Source organism: Caloenas nicobarica, chromosome 22 (assembly GCF_036013445.1).
Source record: "Caloenas nicobarica isolate bCalNic1 chromosome 22, bCalNic1.hap1, whole genome shotgun sequence".
Taxonomy (NCBI): Eukaryota; Metazoa; Chordata; class Aves; order Columbiformes; family Columbidae; genus Caloenas; species Caloenas nicobarica.
In genome coordinates this window covers 4,694,071-4,718,240 of record NC_088266.1, presented here as the reverse complement: position 1 = coordinate 4,718,240, position 24,170 = coordinate 4,694,071, and the positions used below count along the sequence as shown (strand labels likewise).

Below are 24,170 nucleotides of genomic sequence, written 5' to 3'. Positions count from 1 at the left end.
CCTAGAAATACAGCCCGTGGGTAACAGGAGATCTTTCCCACTCCAGCCCTTTGCATCGCTCCATTATATACCCTGTTACCTGAATAGCTCCCAAAAGTGCCACCTGCCTCTCCTGTCTGCTCATTGCTCAGCTCTTCTGCCTGCCTCTTGCCTCAGATCTGCTTTCAGGGCTGGCTGCTGTTCTCAGAATAACCTCCCGGTTCGTGTTTGCTAAGCTGATGCCTCCTTCTGCTCCAAAGAGTGCCAGCCCTGCAAATTACAGCAGCAATAAAGACACTGGCTGTGCTACATTTGCACTCTGTTGCAAAGCACGGCCCTTCGCGCGGGAGCTCCACAGGGACGGCATGGAAAGGTGAGGAGCTGTGCAGCAGGACTGGTGCCCTGATTAAGGACCAGACACATCTCCCCCTCTCTAGGTCTCAATTTTCAGCAATCAAATCTTGTTCCCTGTTCACTTATTCCCCTCACTCCAAACACACACAGAGTTACCAGTCATGCACTTTTCTCTTACACGCTTTAAATTCTTACCTACAAACCACAGCCCACTGTTTCAGCACTTAGCTATTCTAATCTCTTTTCTTCCTTTGCAGGTAACTCCTTTCAATGCTGCAGCCCCATTAGGTAGAGCCTGGATCCTCAGCAGCTGGAAGCACCTCCCTGATCCGGCCCAAATACTCTGAGCTTTAACTTGAAAGCTTTATAGAGCTGGTTTGATGGGACAGGTGAGCACAGCATCTACTCTTGTGGGATTGATTTACTGGTGTAGGCAGGAACATATAGTTCAACAGCATCTGAGTTCAGCTTTTGACTTTACAACCTAAGCAATGTTCTTCTAACCCTGCCATTTCACATGCCATTTCCCAATTAATTTAAGACATCTGGCAATTGTACCTGTAACAGGTCTCCATCATGTACTGCCAACAAGGTGTGCACAATAATTAATTAATGCCTGGACTTCACTTGCAGCCTTGTTAACCAGCAGAAGGCTCTTTAGTCAGAGCTGGGACCAAACTACTCATCTGAACAGAGAATTCCAGCTCAAGGCTCCAGCTTCCTTTTCCCCAGGTTTGTGTAGCTGCACACAACACAACAGCCCAGGTTTCAACCATTTCATCACACCACTAGTTTTGTCCATTTATGGCAACCAGGTACCCAATTTCCCAGCTCTTTTTGTTTTCTGATGTTTATTAAATCACCAGGTATAAATACAGAGGCCCAGGTAAGCTGGGTTGAGAATCCAGACTTCACTTTCTGAAGTGGCAGGTGAGAAACAGCCATGCTATTCCTTTCAAACATGGTTCTGCTAAAATGCTTTCTAAACCATTTTTGCATAAATTACAAGCTTGCCTCTTTGACAGAAGAAAAATCCCTTGATAGGATTTATGTGCAATTAGCTGGTTTATTTGTTTAAACAGATCTAATTCAGAGATCAGCTATGTGTGAAAAATGCACCAGGTTTCAAATCTGCAGAGTGCAACCAGCTTAGACCAATGCCTTACGAATGGACAAATACACACTTACCGGGGTGTTTAGCATTCTGGGTGCTGCAGCTTTACACAAGACAAAGTATTTTGGAAGTGCCAACAACAGATGAGTCTTTCTAGTTAAAAAGCATGAATCAATGAGACTGTCGAAGTCCCCTGTGTGCTAAATCCTTTCCCAGCTATTGCTCACACTAACACTAGGCAGACACAGCATCGCCCAGCAGCTCTCAGACATCTCTGTTCTGGCTTTACTGCTCATATCCCCTGTGCTCTGATGGCAGCACACTGTTGTACAGGTTTGTTCAGGGATATAACACACAGCCCTTACTCCTCAGCGTGTTACAACTCTGTAATTCCTAACAGCAGCTTTTGAAATAAGCTGTGTGTTTTTTTTCCAAAACTAGAACTGAAAATGTTCTTTAAGATCCAGGGTTTAAGGTAAATAACATGTACCATGCAGCATCACTGGCTTTAAATGTGCCATTTCCATCTTAATTTAAAACCAGAAGAGATGTAAAAATCAGCTTACACCTCAACGCATCACAAGCAACACCCACAGCGGGGCACTGTTGTGCTCCTCAGAGAATAAAAGCTTCCAGCCACAGGGAATTTAGTTTTGTGGAATTGAAAGACTAGTAGTAGCCCAGCCAAGCCAGCAGAGCTACAACCCCAACAAAACAAAGGGGTTTGGAAACAGAAGTGTCTGCTCATGAGCTCTTTGTTTCTGGGCATCTGCTCACACAGCTGGAAATCCCCTGAAGTCTTTATCTTCCCCCATGTGAAATACAGTACCTAGATACTCATAGGATAAAATTAAAGTGCAGCTATCAAATCAACTTTCAATTACACCTTATACTAGAGAGCTATTAAGAAATAAAACAAATGCAGCAGCTAACATTGACTAAGATTTTGTTGTTAACTGAATATGGCATCCCACTCATACCAGAATCCCTTTTACTGCATTACATGGAAGTATCTGTGAAATACATCACCATCTCCTAGAACCACTGATGATCTGTGTGGCTTTTCCTTTTTTCTCTTCCAAGCATGAGGGTTCCAGAACACTTCTGTTCCACAACTCACATCCTGCCAAACTACATCTTCTCCTAGCAGCAAAAGATCACGACAGAGGTTACAAATTCACTTTCAGCATGGTTAACACTGTGTGAACCTCTTGCTAAAAGCCAAGGCTATCACCAAATTTTCTTAGTAATGCTGTGACAAGACTGACAAACATCAGCAACAATCCATGAAAAAGGTTAACCACAGCACTTGTTGTCAGGATACACCTCATCTTTGATAAACTAAGGAAGATCTCTGAGCTTGTTGTCTTCCCCTGCGGGACCACAATTGATTTTAAATTTATTCTTAGTCCCTCTTCCAATGACTAAATATATCCTTGAGGGTCACCTCTTGACAGCAGGCACATCAATTCAGCTAATTCTTTGTGTATTTGTCACAAAACAACTGAAGTCCACCTCATGGCCACAGCGACAGCAGTTCAACTCTGGCTCCCTGCAGAACAGCTTTAAACCAGGATACAATTATGTGGGGTAGGTATCCGGGCTCCTCAGGCTCCCCCAAAGTAACTCGAAGCCACATTTTGCTGGGTTGTTTGATGCTTTTATTTATCACATGTAAAAACACTACTATTTCTGTTTGCAGGTACCTCTTGCTGCGCTGCAAGTCACAGAGCTCCAAATATCGAAGACCAGACAGGCAGAGAAATGAAATAAAGTGTTTATGCCCAGAGTCACAAGGTCATGATCCCTGAGGGTGTTTAATACACAGAAACCCCCTCCAGGGACTGTTCTACAAAAGCAGTAGAGCATTACAAGTAACAGATCAGGTTTGGTGAAAACACTAGGTGAAGGAATCATCTAGGGGGAAGAGGACCTGCAAACTGGTCTTTTTCCTTCAGCTGCCCTTATCTTTCTAGTACAGGTCATTGTGAACTAAGTAGACGCCTAGTGCTTTAAACCGTAACAGGGTTGACTGATCCACACAGCTTAGTTGACACGAGGGTTCCTGAAGTTCCTTCCAGCAAAACGGGCCTTGCTGCCAAGCTCCTCTTCAATTCTGAGAGAAGGGAAGAGAGCACTGGGTGTCAGCAGACAGCACAGAACTCCTGCGTTAGCACAGCTGCTGACATTACGCTAAAGCACCTCCTCTACCTGGCACTGAAATGGTACCAGTGTCACAAGCCAGTTCCCACCAAGCAGCTTCAGTTACACAGGTTTCACTGCACTGCTCAGTATCTCACATAACTTTACCCAAATATTTTAAATGCTTGCGCAAGGGGATGGCATCATGCAGACAGAAGGACTATGTCTCATATCCACATCATAGGATGCTTTGGACGATGTTCCCCTTTAGCATGTCTGTTACGGACATCACCCATCCAAACTCATCACTGAGCCTCAGCCAGCTCTGCAAGCGCAGCACAGCCCAAAGGCACCTCTGCCACTGTCAGGTTAAGGTCTTAAGCTGCAGAGTGTTTTGGAGATGCAGAAGACCAAGCTGTGCCCCGAATGCATTAGTGGAGCATCCATTCTGCATCAGGCTTAACTCTCAACTCCTTTTCCCCCCCCGCACTCGAGAATCTCACCTCAGGAGCTGGTTGTACTTGGCTAGACGCTCAGATCGGCAAGGGGCACCGGTTTTGATCTGAAAGGGAAATCAGAAAAGTTAGTGAAGAACTATAGTCAAAGCAAGGCCACAGACGCCAAGACAATTCTATTCTGTCCAGAGTAATAAGCACAATCACAAGCTTTATTCCAGCATCAGGTTCTAAACACCCATACACTCAAACAGGATAAGGCTTGGGAGCAATAAAGATTGTTCATTTGCTAACAGCTTCAGTATCAACAAATCCCAATATACCCACTGGAGTTGACTTAAGATTTTTTTTTTAATTGGTGGTTAAAGGTGAGTTTACGGAAGATAACATTCCCTCATCACAATCCCGTTAGACAAGTCAGCTTCCTATACATATAAAGAGCAAATCTGCATGCCTTAAGTCAGAACAGACTCCATCTACTGTGCAGCACGGCTTTATCACCACATCTCATCAAGCAAAAAGGCAAAGTACAGCAGCTGCAGATACCAACCTGACCAGTGCAGAGACCAACCACCAGATCAGCAATGAAGGTATCTTCTGTTTCTCCAGAACGGTGACTCACCATCACGCCCCAGCCGTTGGACTGGGCAAGCTTGCAGCTGGAAGAGACACACAGATAAAGCCCCACGCCATCCCCGCTGCTGAGCGGCCTTTGCTCCAGGGCTGCCACCAAGCAGCAGGCGTTCCTCGCTTGGGCGAGGCAGAGCTGCCCTCTGGCACACGTTAGGATCACATGATAATGCTGTGATAAAAAGCTGCTTTTACACGTGCTCAGACCAAGTAAAATTGATTGACATGCCTATGTGACTTCAAGACCATGAAAGTCCAGGTTTACTTGTCAGTATCCTCTCTTAATTAAGAATTTCCCTCTGTTCACAGATGCCCAGTCAACAGATTTCTATCCCACCAGCTCCAGTCTCTATGTTCATCTCCCTCAATTAAACAATCCCCATCCCCAGCATGGCCAGGAAGGAAGAACTTACGCTTGCAGGGACTCCGTCACAGAGCCAATCTGGTTGACCTTGAGAAGGAGGCAGTTGCAGGCTTTCTCGTCCACAGCCTTGGCAATGCGCTTTGGGTTGGTCACAGTCAGATCATCACCAACCACCTGGATGCCAACACTGCCAGTGAACTTCTTCCAGGCAGCCCAGTCATCCTGGTCAAACGGGTCTTCAATGGACACCACTGTAAGAGGACAGAAGGGGCTTTAAGACAATGTCACCCTGAAAGGTCTCGTTTGAAAGCAGTGGTACCGAAGTGCTGCAGCCAAGTACTACCCACCTCAAAGAACACACTCGAGACTGCCAAAAGGCCAGCTGTTTGTTCTGCTCTTGACCCTTCTCATAAAGGAGGCTGCATCCTAACTCTTTCTTTCAGCAATCAACCCCCATTTGCCACTACCATGCTGCTTGTTGACAACTTACCGGGGTAGTTCTTGACAAAGCCCTTGTACAGGTCAGCCAGCTGATCAGGAGAAATGTATCTGCTGGGATCATCAGGGGATTTGAAGTCCAGGTCGTACTTTCCATCACGGTAGAACTCTGAGGCAGCCACATCCATGCCAATGACAACCTTTTCAGAGTAGCCAGCCTTGCTGATGGCAGTCTTCAGCAGCTCCAGAGCTGAAACAGTCAGGTATTTGAGCTCCCACTGAACACCTTAACTCAAAGCTCTTCATTTACCAAACAGCAGCACATTCACTCAAAGAATCTCCCCTATGGGAAGCCCAAGAGCCACACAGAAAAAGTTCTCGAACTCTCCCACTTCTGAACTGACAAGAACAAGATATTACTTCTTTTAGCTTGTAATAACCTTGAGACACCATTACAGGATTCATAATCCCTTCCGGCAGGACTACATGTCAGCCCAGAGAGCTTAATATGAGGTGATACTACATCCTCTCAGCTTCCTGCATGTGGGCAGGAAGCAGTGACTGCACTTTAATCCCTTTTAGCTCCAGATCAGGTGTTGACCATCCAAACCTCAACAGGATACACAGCCTGCCTCCGCACACAGCACCCCCTCTTTGCATCTACCTGTTCTCCACTTGCACATTTCTATGCAGAAGAAGAAATATAACTACTCAAGAAGAGTCTTGATACTACCCACTACACTACTCCGTTTGGCAGAGTCCAAGCAAGGAAATTCAGTACGGTCACAACCAGTAAAACTCTCCCGATCATCCATCACTCAAAGCCAAGCAGCTGGGTCAGTCAGGTTATTTACAGTAGGAAGCCTAGATCAAGTGTTTCTGTTTAAGATGTGAATGTGTGAACTGCAAGAGCAGCTGCTGCCAGCAACACAAATTTCCTGGACTGTAACGGCCATTCAAGGTCATCTTCACCGATGTCTGCCAGGGTACAGACCTGACAAGAGCTGCACGAGACTGTGGGCTTCAGAAACACCCCAATTTCTTGTGCTGGCTCAGTATCTCCAGTGTCAGAAGACAATGCAGCTCAGAAGCCACTTTCAACAATAATGTAACTAACAGCTTTAAAGTAACAAGTAACTTAGAACTCTAGTATTCTACTGGCTTATTAGCAGTTCCATTTCTGCAGCAGCAGAAAAATCAGCCCTTCTGGTACAGTTTTTACAGAAACGTGTATTTTGCTTTCCACAAGACAATCTGCCTCCCTCCCCCACAAGTTTCTGAACAGAACTGTTTGGCTGTAGAAGCAGCAAATGCCTCAACTTCCCAGGCAAGCCTAATGCACTCCCACACATTGCCAGGGACACTTCAAACTGGTTTTCTCCTTTGTCAGCAGAAAAACAACTCCACTACTGATTTCATGGAAAACCTGTGGGGCACACAGACATTCCCACAACACTTTTCATCTGGCAGGGTAAGATTCATTCTTACCTTCTTTGTTTTCCAGGATGTTGGGGGCAAAGCCACCCTCATCACCCACGTTGGTCGCATCCTTGCCATACTTCTCCTTGATGACATTCTTTAGATTGTGATAGACCTCTGCACCAATGCGCATTGCCTCCTTGAAACTGTCAGCACCCACAGGGAGGATCATGAACTCCTGCATAGCCAGTTTATTGCCAGCGTGGGAGCCACCATTGATCACATTGAAAGCCTTGGAGTAACCAAAAAAAAAGTTAAAATGTTTCAGGGTAAACTGATAACAATGTTTACTTTAAGACTCTAGAAAACTTGATCCAAGACCACAAGACATCTCAAAGCACCTGGTCAGATCAAATCTTTATCAGGCCTTATCAAGAGACTTACGGGAACTGGCAGAATGACTTCTGCATTTCCAGCAAGGTCAGCAATGTGACGGTACAAGGGGACGCCCTTCTCAGCAGCACCAGCTTTGCATACAGCCAGAGATACACCCAAGATGGCATTGGCACCAAATTTGGCTGAAATAAGAAAGAAGTATTTACAGAAATTTTACACCTTCATAAAGAGGCTGAGCATTACCAGCACCATGGTCTTGGTTAGGGACACGCACAGTATATGCCATGCACTGCCCCTTGTTTCTGATAAGGTAAGCTAGAATTCTATAAACCCCTCCTATCTTTCCACATCTCACTACAACACAAAGCCCACTTACATTTGTTCTCTGATCCATCCATTTCCAGCATCAGTTTGTCAATCTTCTCTTGCTCCACAACATTGACATTCTGCAGAGAGAAGCAAGCAAAGCACTGCTTGACACCAAACACGGCTCCACAAACTCTCACCTACCCACTGCATTTTTATTTCCCTGCCAGGCACCAAGACTTGCTTAAGGGCAACTACCAACAGTTAAGAGGCTAGTTCTGGTTGTTATCACACAGCAGCATCTTCGGGTCACTTCCGGCACATCAAGGCTGACAGGTAAGCCGGATCCATCAAAAGCTTGTTTTGTTCTTCACATTCAGAGTTGTAAGGCTGTCATGTCTCTTGACTTCCTGACATTTACACTGGTATCAGCCTAGCATGGCACAAGAGATAGCCCCAGTTTATGTCCCCTGCCCCTTTTAGTGCAAGCTCAAAGATGACCAGCTCGCTCACAACATGCACATTTGTAACTTAGTACATAACGTTTGGAATTGTTGCTAGGAACGTGCAATCACTTTATGCGTTACCACTTCGGGCTTAGTGCCCACAAAGAGCAAAGGAATCTCACTCAAGCGGACTTCACTAAGATCCCCTCAGATTCCCTTCCAAATTGGCCAGCTTGGATAAAACCCAGTCCCTCTCCATCACTCAGCCACCCTTCTAAGCATTTAGCAGCTTGTATCTTAACTGCACACCACTGAAGTTCCCAAGTGCTTAAATATTTCTGCACGCTACAACACTAGCTGCTAGAGATTGTTTTAAGTGTTAGATAATGCAGTCATTAAGGAAAGCAATTGTTGTAGGGCAGCTGGTTCGCATGCACTCTGATACACAGGCTAACACCCCTCCATGTAATACAGCTCCTGTAACTGTCTCTAGAGAGATACCCCATCAGTTAGGACACACTGGACTGGCATTAACTGATGTTAGCAGAAGACAGATTGCTCCTACCTTGCTAATCAGTGCAGGCGCAATTGTTTTATTGATGTGCTCAACAGCTTTTGAGACACCTGGAAGGAACAAGCAAATCAGACTCCGGTCAACCACACTGGTTATGCAGGCATTAGTAGGTGATCTCAGTAACAAGAAAATTGCAAGAATACCACCTTGTGCTATTCAAACCCCAATCCAACCTGAGCTTACAGCCAAATCTGAATGCTTATTGAGGTCATCTCAACTGAATGGAAGTTGCATGAAGTAACCATCATCTAGGAATGCCTGCTGAAATGTTAGTTTGCAAGACCATGCACTGGAGAAATTCATCCAAGTGACAAGGTTGCACTGAAAGCACATCCATTACCTGTGTACACAAGGCTGTCGCCAGGAACTCGTTAACATACTTAACAGCTCTGGATACACCTGACAGACGCAAAATAGACAAGAGAATCAAGGAAGAGATGAAGACTCACAGCTGAAACCCAAGCCAGTCATGCAAGAAAAAGACAAGGGCACAAATAGCTAAACAGACCTACAAGTCAGCGAGTGTCTGCTACTGAGCAGCAGACTAGAAACAAAAGGGTTCAGAGAGCAGAGGAAACAGCATCAGCCAGTGAGGCTGTATTGGGTCTTTCCACCCAGGTTTCCATAGTGTTGCAAACACCACTGTGTTCAGGACAGGCTATTCCTACCCATTCATAGCATGGATGAGCAAAAGGAAAGAAAAAGGTTTCCCCACAAGTTCAGCATGCAGCAGCTCAGGCATTTCACAACATTGCTAAAGTATCACCTCAGCAGGCTTTACACTTCATGCAATGCTGAATGACACTGCCTGTGTAGTTGGATGCAGGCAAAGAAATTGATTGTCTGCTCTTGCTTCAGACAGGGAATAAAGCATAAACACAGCATCATCCTTCTAATCTATGTGGATCCACCACTGTGTAAACCAGCAGTTCAGTATGAACCTGCTCCTTCCTCATAAGCAGAGACCATCATGAGCCAGCTACCAATATTAGCCTCAGGAATTATGTCATCCTTGTATAGCGTTTAAAGATTTCCAAAGATCTAAGCTTCAGAACTGGTGATTTCTAATTAAGTGCACCCTGAACCACAATAATTGCCTTTTAAATGGTGTAAGCCTGAAGATTTAAAATACAAAAGACCCAAGAACTATCTGCAACTCATCCCATTTGGTGACTATTTTTACATAACAAGAACCTTCAGCTGTGATAGCCTGTTGTGGAAGCTCAGACTACTGTCCAGTTAAGTCCCATTAAGAACTACCTGTAGGGTCAGATTTACACATTTTACACACTGACATAAGCACACATTTACCCTTCTCAAGGAAAAGTGTCCTAGGTAAACAGCATAAGCTGTCCAGCTCCTCGGGATATTCAGTCATCTAGGAGTTTATTCTGTGTTAAACTGATAATAACCATTAATCTTTTTAGATAAGGCTCTCCAAGTTCAATTCAGTAGTTATCAACTCTAACCACTCTTTCTTAATAGGCACAAAATATTTCAACTACCTTTCACCTGACTGGCAGAAAAGTTTGAAGACAAGTAATTCTCTCTCACAGTCAAAAGTTAATTGCATGTACTTGAAAGGCATCACCAATGCTTTCACAGCAGCAAGCTACAAAGGAGTTCTGACTGTCCAAGAATTACTATTAGGACAGCAGTAAAGGAACCTGGGTGCCCTTTGCTACAGTCTAGCACAAACACTCGCAGCAACACAGCCATTGTAACAGGCCAAGCCGGGGACCAGAACTCAGCTTTACCTTTCCCCATGTAGCGTGTCTTGTCATTGTCACGAAGCTCCAGAGCTTCATAGATTCCAGTTGAGGCACCACTGGGAACAGCAGCTCTGAACAGACCTGTTTATAACAGAAAAGAGATCTGTCTTAGCACATTCAGACCCACAAAACATCCTCCACCCATATGCCATCCCAACCTACCACATAGTTCCATCCCAGAGATGGGAGAGGTAATCTCTAAAGCAATCTCTGCTCACTCATACAGTAATCCTGAGAGCTCCCGCTCCTTTACAGCATCACCAATTCATCACTGTCTCCCTCATACTGATCAACTGCAAACTGACTCATTCTCTTCCACTGCGCATTTCAAGTGTTTAAGTTAGGAAAGTCATCCATTCCCCTTCCAAAAAGGCAGCTTTATTCACTGAATCCACTTCTGAGCTCAGTTTGGCAGGCAAGCTCTTAAATTCTTCTAAGATATTGCATACAAGGGACAATTAAGAGGCCTCTTTTGTTAACACGAGTTCTGAGTTCTTCCAACAACAGGACAACCACCCAGACAGCCCATTCTTCCAGCCAAGGACGCTGAACTTGGACAAAATCAGTACACTGGAGTCTGTTCTGCCTGTGGTTCAAGGTGCCAGCTTCAGGCTCCAGTCTCTCCCTTATCCCACTACAGCAAAGAGCTTAGCAGGGGCAATCTCATTAAATGACTGCAATAATCTTTTGAGGCAGAAAGATCAGCTATTTAGTTAGTGTATTACAGCTATTGTGTTTGCTCAATCCACCACACCACAGTGGTATGTGTTTGCACAATGCCTTTGTCAGATCCTATCTGATGTGGGATGAACAACTAACAAACCAAGGGAAAAGTCCTACAATAATTAAAAATATAAGATGTTATATGTGAAAACCCAATTAGACAAGTTGTTTGGTAATGCCCGAATACTTATGCGGTGAAGAAACCATTACCCAAGATTCAGCTCCCCAGCAGAAGACTGTTTCATTACACAAAGTGACTGCTAGACAAATCAAGAACTAAACTTTAAATGCAGTCATGTAAGGTTTAGGGAACACTGAAAACCAAGACCATTAGCAGCTGCTTAAGGACAGGAACAAAGGCCTTGTTAACTCCAAGTTTGCAAGTGCTATCCCAGTTTACACTCAGGGCAAGGGGAAGAACTCAGGTTCAGATTAACACTTGCACAATTTAGACTGTAAGCAGCAGCACACTACAAAAAAATCCCTTCCCTGTCCAGGCCAATGTCTAGAGCTCAGCAAACTCATCCCAGTAGAACGAGGTAGGTTTTTCCTACAAGTCCCACAGCAAGCTCAGTAACATGTTACATGTATGAAGAGCAAGCACAATTCCACTGCTGGATCAGCACAGTTTGTATACTTTTGACTGCCTCTTCGGTTTAGCAGATACAAGAAAAGAACGAACACCTACAGCTAAGGACTCACCTTTGTTGGTATAGAGGTCTACCTCAACTGTGGGATTCCCACGAGAGTCGAAGATTTCACGGGCATGAATCTTAAGAATGGACATCTTTAAAAACCTGGAAAGAAGAGTTTAACATTAATCATAGCCATCAACTGCAGCCGTGTGATTCATCCCACCAAGTTTCAGTGACAGCAGTTAGACCACGGCTTCCCAGGTCCTTCCACCTCCTCGTGTTTGCTACCCACACTGTGTGCATTAGTACAGACACACCTCAGTTGGGCTGCCAACCCTGTCAGCTTTCTAGAACAAGTCTGAATTCCTTTGAGGCATTTCACAACTGTTTCCCTAACATAACAGTCTAGTTTAATGCTCTCGTTACAAATCTGGCCAGCTTGTTGGCAAAAATGCTCTTGCCCACTTGGTCAGGTGAATCCTGTCAGCTCCCAAAAGACGCGGCTTCTCAAAGGTCCAACCATTACATTTAAAGCCAAAATCCTGAGTATGGCACCAGCTAGACAGCCAGGCAATCACCTGTTGAATTAATCTCCTCCTTCCTGAACCCCTTCCTCTCACTGGGAGAAGAGGCCACTACCTGTGCTCCCAATAATTTTAACATTGCCTCAAGGGACACAGTCTCTTTTGCAGTTTTTAAGTTACCTTGTCACAGTATTATTAGACCCTACATGGAACACTAGGAGTAGATGATAATTTGTATTGTTCATGAGGCTTGGTATCCTCTCACTGATGTCACGAATGCAAGCTTCTGGTACAGTAGAAAACTTTTTTTTCTAGAGAAATTGTCTGAACAGGAAAGGGGTGCTTCAGAGCCTCTCAGTAAGGAATCTTTAATTCCTGATGCCTTATACCCTTCTCCAGTGGCACAGATTCTAATGCAGGTATGTGGCTGGATCGACTTCTGCCTTCCTGTGCCAGGGGGACTTCCAGACGCTGAAGCTCCATGCAGCCTAAGGTCTGGACAGCTATTTGAGTCCTTGGGAGGCTGTTAGGGTGGAGATGCCAGCACAGGTACACTGCAGAGCTTCTGTTTGGCTTTCAGCCACAGCCTTGCAGTAGCAGCAGGTGAACACCATGTTCTTTCAGTAGGTCACAGTCTCTTTATAGTTCTTAGAAAAAGAATCTGCTAATAAAGTGGTAATTCTTTCGAAAGATGTTACCCTTTAATTCCCTGGAGACTTCAAGCTTCCAGGTAGGCTTGCAGAGCTACGGTGACCGTGGGGTTGCAGCCTGTGCCTGCAGGTGAGCAGAGCAGGCAGCCCCGTCACCAGCACGTGCTTCCCACGAGAGCTGCCATGCAAACTGCTGATGCCACTCCCAACAGGCTTCCAGCAGCTCAAACTGGCCACCGGCACAGCCGGCACCACCCAACCCTCACTAAACCTGCGTCTGGTCCCTCACCCACGCAGCCCAAGGATGTCAGGGACACAGCCCCCCAGGGAGGACATTTATATGCCATAGTAACACCTGCCATCATAAGAACATTCAAAAACATCCCTTTGCACTATTTTAACTTTTATACCTGGTCATAGCTAGAATTGTGCACTGAGAAGACAGAAGTCTCAGCCTAGGTGGGAAGAACAATCTAAAACCAGAAACCTTGTTTCCAGACAGATCTAAAGGAATCTCAACTCACTACATAAGAGCAGCCAAGCAATCCTAATACAGGAACACTCTGCTACTAGTTACAATTCTTTTTGATAAAAGACTACAGTGCAACAGTTCTTAGTAGGCACAGCAGCTGTTCAGAGCCAAATGTAGCCCATCTTGAAATAGAAACAGACAGTCACAGCTCTAATTAAGAGCGTGCATTAATAGTTACACCCTGTCTTGAGCATTTGCAGGAATACCTTCTCCTCTTAAAAGGAAGAAAAATCACCACAATCTTTTGAATATTTCATTTTCTCCCCTTATCACATATCTATATGTTTTTTCTTAAGAAAACTGCAGTAAGGAATGCCTTATGTAGGAACGCCTTATGTAAGCTCAGCTACATTCTGAAAAATCAAGTCATACAAATGCCTCTAAACCATCAACTGGCAGCAAACCCAGCTCATCTGCAGGGAAGAAAGCTCAGCCTCAGAAGCAGAACTCTCTGGAAGCTGGCGTTTTGGCACACCAGTGTGGGTGGTAACCTTCTTTACAGAAATGGTCATGAATCTCTGCAGTTACTGCGAAGATAAGAAAATACGACCTTAGAAATACTGCTGCTTGTACGGAGTGTGTGTGCGGGTTAACTTCATACACTCATTCGTCCTCTACAGCAAATTTTCCCTCCCCATGTTCAAAACACAGGTGGCCGTCTGGTTTGTTCCCTTGGCTTTAAAGCGCCCTTTCCAGTTGTCCTGCCTCCAAGCAGCAAATTGTGTAAGGCAGCTCGGATCTTAGATACTGCCTGCTTTACAGCAAGACCCTCAACTGACAGATGATAGGACTAACCTAAGAAGCAAGACAACTCAGTTCAAGCTGGCTTTCACGTTGCCACTACTTTAAACAGTAAATATTTAAGCTAGAAATAAGTCTCTGCAACTTCCCGGTTATCAGACCCATCCATGCTCACACTTATCTCTGCACTTGCACTGAGCAATAGCTAACAGGAAGAATACCTATTTATCTGAAAAGGGCTTTCAGAGCTTATCATGCTGGCACCTACTAGGCCTTAGTTTCATTTTCAGAGCCACAGCTTTGCAAAACAAAATTATGTGCCTTATCCTTTGAAAGCACAGCTAGCTCACTGGAAGCCTCAGTGCGGGGGATGCTTTGGGAATATACACTGCAAGAGCTTCCACTGGGAATGTCTGCCAGGTTGGACACTTTTGAGGTGTCCTTGACAAATGACCTTCACAGCAGGTCCCTCCCTCCTCTTCAGAGGGAGGAATTTCACAGCATGGTGCCATTCCTGAAATTCCTCACACTTTTTTTTTTCTTGGCTCATTTTGCAAACCCCCTCGCTTCTGTGTTCAAGGAACAGTTTTTCCACTGAGCTATTTCTGGGTAAAAATCTGATGCAGTTTAGCTCATCACAAGTTGAGCATTACGTGTTCTGCCTCAATTCAGTCAACTCATCGAGACAGTGAGTCAGCCCATGCACAGGTCTAGTTGTGGAAACGTTAACTGAACACAAGAGTGCCTGCTCCAGACCTTTGTACTCAGCGATGGAGCCAGGCAAACACACAAATATCAGAGTGGTATTTAACGCATGCATTGCCTTAAACCTTTTTTTGTATTATGACCTGCTGGCAAGGTCAGTGCCTCCCTTTAGGAGAGGAACCACACACACGAGCTTTCCTGGCCTTCCCAAGAGAACACCTGATAATATCTACTTCAAGGCTCAGTTACAGCCCACTACACCACTGCCAGGTCCGAGTACTGAAGTCCAAAAAAAATTACCACTTTTCCCTACCTAACGTGTTAAAAACACAACAGCAAAGTTTGGCCATAGTAAAAAAAAAAAAAACACACTATCTTAGTGTTTTATTATAGAACTGCCATACAGTTACCAGTGGAAGTCATATGACAGTTAAATGTCCTGGAAGATGGCAAATTTCATACCATCACCACTCTGGAAAAAAATGTACTGCTCATTAGACCTTTGACCTCACTGTATCAGATCCTAACATCCCAATGCTACTGCTGAAGCACTCCTAAAAAACAGACAAGTGTGGACCAACAAGGGCACCTTCCAATCCTACTCCTTTGCTTTCCAAATGGTATTAATCCACCTCAACACTCTGCAACATGATGTAATGTTTTTTTAAATAATGCCTGGCAGGCAGTAAGTCACAGACATGTTGAACTACTTTCCCTTCTCATTGTTTAATGAGATGGAGGCCTGAAACTGCATTGCCTCAATCTGTGGGTTTGGATGACCAACTTCACTACTTCCTGGCAGGCTCAGAGAGTCGCAGCCCTGCCCGGTGACTCAGCTGGCAAGTAACGGAACAGGAGAACGACCAAGATCCTCTCCGGCAGCCCTGCACGAGGCAAGCGGGTTAACAAGCAATTTTTCCCCCACACCTTAACATCTAGAGGTGCCCATCAAGTCATCTGGTGCTACTCCCCACTGCTGCTGCCTTGAGATCAACTAATACTTAATTAACCTCACTGGGAGACCTGAGGCACAGAGATTTGAGCACCAACGTCAAATATTTGAGAGGCGAAGCTGAAGGACATCTGCTGCCACTAAAGGGGGGGAAGGTCCAAATCACGACACACAAGCCGAGAGCCACTGTTAATGATTAAGAGAGAGAGGTTAAACCCTGCCTGGGAGAGAAGCCTTGACCCAGCCTGCTCCCGGGAAGATGCCCCCGCCTCGCTGCGCACACCGAGGGCTGATGGCCGGTGCAGGCCTCCCCCGCCATGCGGCGGGCGGGAAGCACGCCCGCAGGGCCCGGCGCCCGCCCCGACCCCGCCTAGGCCCGGCCTAGGCCCGGCCTGGCCCGCGGGGGCAGCGAGGGGAAACCGCGGCCTCACCAGGACCTCTCGCCCCGCGGAAAACTGCGGAAGGGCCGGGCCGCTGAGGCCACGCGGGCCCGGGAGGCCGAAAGGCGGCGCCGCTGCCGCCACACTCACCTCCGGCCCAGCAGCTCCACACACGCACCGGAACCGCCTCACCTCTGACTGGGAACCAGCGGCTCCGCAGACGCCGGGCTATAGCCCACCCCATGCAGATGAGCCGCCCGCCTCTTGCCTCCCATTGGTCGGCTCAGCCCGTCTCCGGTCTCTCATTGGTCATCCCCGCCCCTCGCCGCCCTCCCATTGGCTACCGCTTCCTCGCGCCAGAGGCGGGCTCTCGAGTGCGTGCGCTACGTGCCGCGGACTGCGCCGTCCGCCTCGTGGAAAATCCCCGTGCGGCGGGGGCGGAGCCGAGCGCAGGCCCCGCCCCCCCGGCGCGGCCCACGCGTGTTCAAGGAGGGGGGAGCGGGGTGCGTGGAGACGAGCCGGACCGCGCCCAGCGCGGTCCGGCTCGTCTCCACGCACCCCGCTCCCCCCTCCTTGAACACGCGTGGGCCGTGCGTGCAAAGCCAACAGTTCCTTTGTGCACGTACACGTGGGGTGCACCGGTTGTGCACGCCCCTTGATGCACGTACACGCTCGCACGTGTCGGGGGGGAGGGGAGGAATTTAAGGTCTTTATTGTCACTAAAGCTGGAAGCTGAGCCTTGGTTTTGCAAAACTCGCTACCGCTGAAATCTCATCCCTGCGTGCTCGGGAGGTCTGTGCTTTCACGTGAAGTGGGTGTAGAAACTGCAATTAAAACCAGCAAGGAGGCGGCAGGCTGAGGAGAGGAAGGCTGGGAAGAGAGGAGGGGTTTATAAGTTCCAGGAAAAGGTTAATTACAAATACAAGACATTTTTACTTTGATTTTGAAGTGAATAGCCATTACACTTTCTGGGGTGGAGAAGGAGCACTCACTTTGTTGTCCAGACAACTTGATCGGTGGTGACACCTCGGATACCAGTTTGCCAACAGGAACAAAAACTGCAGCATTTAAAGTACATAACATCAAACCTGTGAAGTTCCCCAAGCCTAGAATTGGGGTCTGGGGGCTCCAGGGGTCTGGCAGTGCCCAGTGCATCCTGACCGCACGGTGCAAAGCCATGTCATCGCTTGCAAAGTCATGTTTGTGCTCGCTCCAGAACTGCATCACCCTTCCAGCCCGTGACTGATCATTTCTTCTGGGCACGTTTTTTTGGTTTTTTCTTCCTTCCTGAGAACATCCCCCCAAGACAAGCTTTAAGTCTAATAAAAAGCAAAGGAAATGAGCTGGACTGGCCGCCTGCCGCAGGCACGCCATGCTGACACCGTCCCCGCGGGGGCCCCTGCGTGGCTCCCGGGCTCCGAGCAAAGAGATGCCATCTGAAACCTAAGCTGTTTTGTGGCCCACACACCCAGAGCAGCACCGCATGCTGGGTTTTGTGCTTTTTCTGCTTTGCTGGGAGCGCAGGTTCATGTGGGCTACACAGTCAAGGATCAGGTCAAAATGCTGCTGGGGTGCACGCAGCTGAGATAAAGCAATATAGGGCAGGAAAAGCTCTTGGAATTAAACTGTCACTTTATAAGTAAATGATTCTTTGGAGTGCCCACCTCCACAAAACTGCATGTTTTACCCCTTGGCAGCAATTCTTGACTTATCCTGGAGCATTACCCTTCCTGGTGCAAAGGCATGAGAGGGGAGCACTCCCTGCAAAAACGTGTCCTGAGTGATCAGATTAGATATGCTCCACCGATTTTGCACTTTGTAAAAGCCCCTTGATTGCTATGCATGGAAAATCACAGAGGTGCTGATTCTTACAATGAGCTAGAAAACATGAGGAATAAGAAAGCTTAAAGCCGAGGGCAATCCAACATTGTAGTAGACGAGCAAAACACTGATGCTAAACTATGGTAGGGTGCTCTTTGGGAACACAAGACATAATTTCCTCCGCAGGAGTGTGAGCAACGAGCTGTGTGCTGAGAACCAGCATCCCGTCCTGCTCGCACGGTCCCATCCCCGGCAGGACGGACCCACCTGCCGTTCTGGCCGCAGACCCTGTGCCAAGAGCCGCGTCCGCTCCGCTGAATCGCGTGTCCGCGCAGCTGAAGACGCTGGCACCGCAGTCGCTGGAGGCACCATTGATCAGGCATCCATGATCTGGCACCGTTCAGGTGTTGGTGTAATTTTTCCTGGATCAGCAGATTTAAAATTTGCACTCTGTCATACGTATTGAAATAAGTCGGAGCTGATATTAAAAATGCCACTGCTCAGTCATGTATCCTGGCTGATTTTTCTTTTTTTTCTTCTTGTAAAGAGAAAGTTGAGCATCCCTAAGGCTGTGAGATATCTAGCTGGCACGAGTTTCTGTGGGAATCTGGGCTTGTTACCAGTTAATCAAATACTCAGTGCAGTCTTTTAAAATAATATATTTCTTTCATGGTTTGGGAGGGGAGCGTATGGCAGATGAGGTGGACACTGGGAACAGAGAGTTTCAGGAAATAGAAAGCCAGTGTAGCTAGTAATCCCACGCAAGTACTCCAACACGTTGGTGTAACATGCTGATGGAGCAGATGGAGAAAAGACACCGACACAGAGCTGGCTTACAGGCACCCACCACCCAGCAATGGAAAACAATTCTCGTGATCAAAATCCCCTTCCATTGCAAGGTCTAGCCATTCCTTGTGCTTTACGGGCCATAATCAAATTATAAGTGTAATATATGCGAGTTTTTTGATTGCTTGCAACATGCTCATGAGCACAGAAGCCGATTAGGCCAGGCTTTTCCTCCCCGGTTTAAAGTGGTTGGGCGGGAGGGTTCAGAGCTTTGCAGAGTATGAAATCGCTGGTTCAAACAGCTGAGGATGCCAAGGCAGCAGCAGAACCACCACAGATCAGGACTTGTTTGCCGGTGCATTAATACGCTTAGTTATGCAGTGTAGGGCGCGTTCCAGGGCGTGAGCTTTTGTAGCACCTTGAAATGTGCTTCCTGAATCCCCAGGGACTTCTGTTTCTCCCCAGCGCCTCACAAAACACCTGCAGAACATGTGTCTGGGTGGCTGCGTACGCAGCACTCTCATCTCCTCTACCCGGCAGTTCTGCAGGCGCCAGCCTGTTTCTGTTTGGGTAGGTTTCTTTCGGAAAAGCAGTCCCCCATCCAAGTGGCCTCGCGCATGAGGCTTTCTGACTGCGTTCAGCGTCGCGGCGGCCGTGGTGAGATCTCCGGAGGAAGGTGATCGGATGCAGGAGTCAGCACTCCTGTCGCTCAGATTTCTTCTCTTCGTTGACTCCGCAGATCGTGGTATTTTTAAGAAACATCCATCGGGGAGGTAATGGCAGAGGCTGCCTAATGCTGTTGCTGGGTATCTGTTAATATTATTGAATGACTATTTAAGATGTTTTCTTCCAGGCATTCAAAACCTCCTCTGACTTTACATCCTTCTCATCCCCCTTTTCTGTCGTGCTTTTGTCTTGCAGCTTAACTCTACGCGATTAAACACCACAGGTTTTAGGCACATGAATAATGAAATGACTTGAGATGACAGATCTGATGTCTTAATGCTTGTAACTTCCGCCACTTCTCTTAATTCTCCTGTCTTCTCCCAGGATTTGAGAGATGGACTGGTTAGCATCCTGAAAAATAACTTAAAAGCCACCAGTTCATGATTTAATAGCCTGTCTGAAAGTAACCTCAGTACAATAACTGTAGTCTGTAAAGGAAGGACCTAGGCTGAATTAGATATTTCCAGGTCGTCAAAACTTGCAATTACAGCACAAAAATGAAACTAAGAATTGTCAGTGAGGGTCTGCTATTTCTCCAACTCCAGCTGGCTTCAGCAGGCTTGGGGTTTGAATTTTCTATGGAAGTTACTGTCCCCCAGTTTGCAAGCGAGCAGGGACAGGGCAGGGGCCTTACTGACCTTGGCCAGAGAATTTTATGTCTGATTTTCTGTGAAATGGGAGCTCAGAATTTATTCAGTACTAAAGAGGGTTTAATGGATGCTGAAGATGCAGGTAACGTTAGACTAACTGGCCATTTTTGAGAAGTGATATTATGAACACAGGTTTGTGTTCAGCAATGAGTATGTAGCATGGGTCAATCATCAGCCTGCGTAAATATATGGGAGATGTGTTAGACACTGATGTAACAGGCAAAATGCTTTGAACATATGTCACTTAAAATGGAACATGATTGCACAACAACCATGGCAACAACAAAAAAAGCAGGTAAGATGGCTGGAACAGGAAAAAAATATGTACTACACTTTAAATGCTGTAAATGTTAACCTACATATAAAACTACTACATCCGTTTCCAGATGATGGTGAAGGGCTATTTGGAAGTGAACCAACACAGAAATCAGGGCGCTAATACCAAAGAGTACGTTTCCCAGCAGCTAACGATCTGATACGGTGATTTGAGGTGAGGCTGAAAGCTTTTAAACCAGCTGGATATTAATTGCCAGGCATTGTGCATCCAAAGGCCGTAGCTGCTCATTCAAACCATGACGAAACCATTAAGTAATCCCCTTTATAGAGGTCAGTTGTGCAAGTCTTGCTCTGCCTTCACAGGGTGTTTGAGGCCTCTTGCTGAGCAGGTCTTTCCTTCTCGCTTTGAAATATATTCTGCGATAAAGGGAAAAGCAAGCTAGGAATCGATTAGCCATTAAGAAATTATATTTGGTCTTTAGTTGTTTGTTTGTTTGTGTTTTTTTAATAATGGAAACCTGGGAAAAAACCCAGTATGAGTAAACCAATAACGACTCATTTGTTTTCATAATGAGTGCATAATACTTATGCAAAGCACAAGGGTTATCAAGCAGGATTCTCTTGCCACAGAACAGGTACAGCACAGACAGTAGGATTTAAATTCCCTTCATGTTGTCTTCCTGCCTTAAAAGTCGACCTCATTCTCATGGGAATCACTTTTAGCTCCTACCGCCTTCCCCCTCATGCAGTGGTGATGAGCTGCTGGGAGATGAGGGGCTGTGGGTGCTTCTGCTCTTGCTGAATGTCCCTGCATGGACCTTGCCTGCAGAAAAAAACCCCAAAAAAAGCCCTAAAAAAATGACACTGCAGATCTGAGCAAAAAAACACTGGGGCACAGACGACTTGGGGAAAGCAGGAACTGAGTTCTTAATCTCTGAAACCGAGTGCGTCTGTCCGTAGTTTGGATCTCTGAGTCATGCAAGTCTGCTTTTATGATCAAAAGCAGCCGGGCATGTCTGGATTGACCTCAAAGATACCCATGTAAAACACAGCGTCTGTGTGAGCCTGTTTCTCTGCGTGGGCTAGGAAGGAAGTTTAAGGTGGCAAACTCGTACCTAGGCACATAACCTATACATGCCTTCCTGGATCTTACACTCTCTGGGATACGGAGTAATTGCCCCTAAAACACTGAAAATTAACTCTCCCAGGCTGCGAGCAGCTCAGCAAACACGCTCTGCCCCACCAGCACGTACCTCAAGCACAAGCAAAATGTTGAGCAAAGTCAGAAATGCAGCAGATGCACTGAACACTATGATTAAACCTCTGTCAGAGATTTATACCCACTGCTCCTCTCCATTAACATAGGACTGTGAAAACCCATCTCTTGGTCCATTTCTTTCCTTTTTTCTTCATGTAATAAATGTTCGCTGGCATCAGTCTGGCATGCCCTGCTCCATGGGTGAGACCCAGCTCCTCCTTTTCACTGATTTGTTTTCTGTATCTTTCAATTTACCTGTTACAACAGGAATCCCAGTTAACCAACCGGGATCTCATTACAGTCACATGTCTTTGATTCGACCACTGTCATTCTTAACCCAACTTAATATTTGCACTCCCCTCCCTGCCTCCCACGTCTACCAACAAAGTGCTCTGACGCCTTCAGAAAATCGCTGCAGAAGTTTTTTCCTCTGGCCAGGCCTCTGACAAACCAGCTCTGGTCCTGCTGTGTCCCCTCCTGTATTAATAGCTGTCCCCCGTCCCCAGCCGTGGGCTCTCTTGCTCAAGGGAAGAAGAGCACAACCCTTCTCTCAAGTGTGGCTTCTTCATCCTGCACCCTGGCCCTAGGGCAAGTTCTCCACCGCCCTAGCGAGCAGATTTCCATGTTCATGGAGAGCTTGGAGAGTGGTTTCCCCTTCACACACGTACTTTTAGGGTCACTACACTCATCTGTCCCACCGAGCTGTGCAGGGGTTAATGAATCCCTGTTTGTACAGCTCTTTGAAGACGAAGAGCACAGTGGAAGGGCTCTGTTATTGTTACCAGGTATGAAGAGTTCTGTACCAAACCCAACCGTATTGTGTTTGGCCACTGGATGTCACAGCTGCTCAACACACAATGCAGCTGAAATCAGAAAGAAGTGCTTACCCAGCAGTGGGCAACAGCCACATTTCCAGAGCCATTATTTGTTCTCTGAAGAGTGTGTGTTTGCTAAGGGACTTGGAGTCTTCTCCTGTGTTTCTGCACTGCTAATATTGATTTTCAGAGAGAACGAGCAGCAACTGTGCTTCCTCTGCGTGTTATCACACTGGCAGATCGGGAGCAAAATGAATATTTTTACGGAAGGAGGTGCAGATTTGTATAAAATACTAATGACAGCATCTGAGAAGGTGGACGGGTATTTGCACATGCTGGCAAGTTCTCTTGTCACCAAATTATTCCTTCTTTATCCCACCACCACTCAGTCCACAGCACAGAGCCTTAGTATGATGGAAAAATTTATCCCAGGCCGATTCTCGCCAGTACTCCTTCAATCCTCATGTGTTCCTGTGTACCTTGCACTAAATGCAGAGGGAAGATTGACCTCCCCCTTCCCAACCCTCCCTTCACACTTTATGTTTTTTAAAGTCTCAACATGCAGAACACGAAGTCACTTTCAGCAAAGTCTGTGGAGCAGATATATATAGATATTACAAAAACCGTAATTACATTTCCTGGAAATGAAAATGAAGAGGGATTATTTGACCGTGTTCTCTTCTTTTTATAGCATCACATTGTCCTTTTCTCCACCTTGGGGAAATGGCGAGGGAAAGGCTGCTTGTGGTGCGGTGAGGTGATAACACCCCAGAAGTGATGGGAACATTAAAGAGGGAAAAGTGTTTTAAGATAATCCAAGGGCTATAGCTGTAACTAAGAGTAATTGGCTGAAACTGAGCAAAAGAAAATTCAGGTTGACAATGAACTGCAGGTAGCTAATGCTGGGATCTGTTAGACCGTGAAATGGAATTTGCAGAGGAAACCTCTCTGCCTTAAAATGGGCAAATCCTGCTTGTCGGAACACTGGTGTAAACCTCCAGTGTCTATCTCTGACTGCGTCTAGGTCTGTTTCTATCACAAAGCTTCAGTAGAATCAACAGATGCGTCTGAATTTATTTCGGTAGAAGGTGAATTTAGCCAAGCACATCAAAATATTATATAAGAAGACTGAGGCCTAAAGGGATTGTGTGAACTGGAGAAATGAATTGTAGCGCTTTTCTACCTCTGACTTCTGTGATCTGTCTGTGTAGTTGGAAGCCAGGGGGCAAAAAGTGAAACAAAAAAAAAAAAAAAAGAAAAAAAAAAGACGTGAGCAAAATTTCAAAGAAGCAAGGGCCAGTTTTGGAAGTAAGATGTAAAAACTTTATGGGAATTGTTGAATAAAAGGCTTTCATGTTTCAATCCGCACAGCTATGGGTATAGGCATAACCACACGAGCTGCTCGTCTTTCATAAAACTTGTGTATCGCAGAATACTTTTATTCATCCAGCATGACTTCAGCAGGGAGAGCTCTATTTGAAGAGGTTTGAGACTCGCTTAAAAAGGCTTTGATCACCCGATTGAAGGCAATCTGTCCGTCTTGTGTCAAACAGCCTGTTCCTGGTCAAATGTTTGCTGGACTTGGGAGTGATGCAGCTATAACTGCA

At 46.3% G+C, this 24,170-nt stretch overlaps 1 protein-coding gene across 2 annotated transcripts; it reads right to left on the bottom strand.

Moving 5' to 3' along the window:
- Positions 1-3,072: 3,072 nt before the first annotated feature.
- On the bottom strand, positions 3,073-16,466 carry ENO1 (enolase 1). 2 transcript variants are annotated; one of them, XM_065649997.1, is made up of 12 exons: positions 16,382-16,466; positions 11,815-11,909; positions 10,375-10,470; positions 8,958-9,016; positions 7,668-7,737; positions 7,340-7,473; positions 6,965-7,187; positions 5,529-5,726; positions 5,088-5,289; positions 4,595-4,703; positions 4,093-4,151; positions 3,073-3,563 (listed from the first exon to the last, which is right to left on the bottom strand). In XM_065649997.1, the coding sequence occupies exons 2-12, from the start codon at positions 11,897-11,899 to the stop codon at positions 3,494-3,496; spliced, it is 1,305 nt and encodes a 434-aa protein (XP_065506069.1). In that variant the 5' UTR covers positions 11,900-11,909; positions 16,382-16,466; the 3' UTR covers positions 3,073-3,493. The 2 variants fall into 2 exon arrangements, with proteins under 2 accessions (XP_065506069.1, XP_065506070.1); XM_065649998.1 differs by lacking the exon at positions 8,958-9,016 and adding an exon at positions 8,609-8,667.
- Between the last annotated feature and the right edge of the window lie 7,704 nt (positions 16,467-24,170).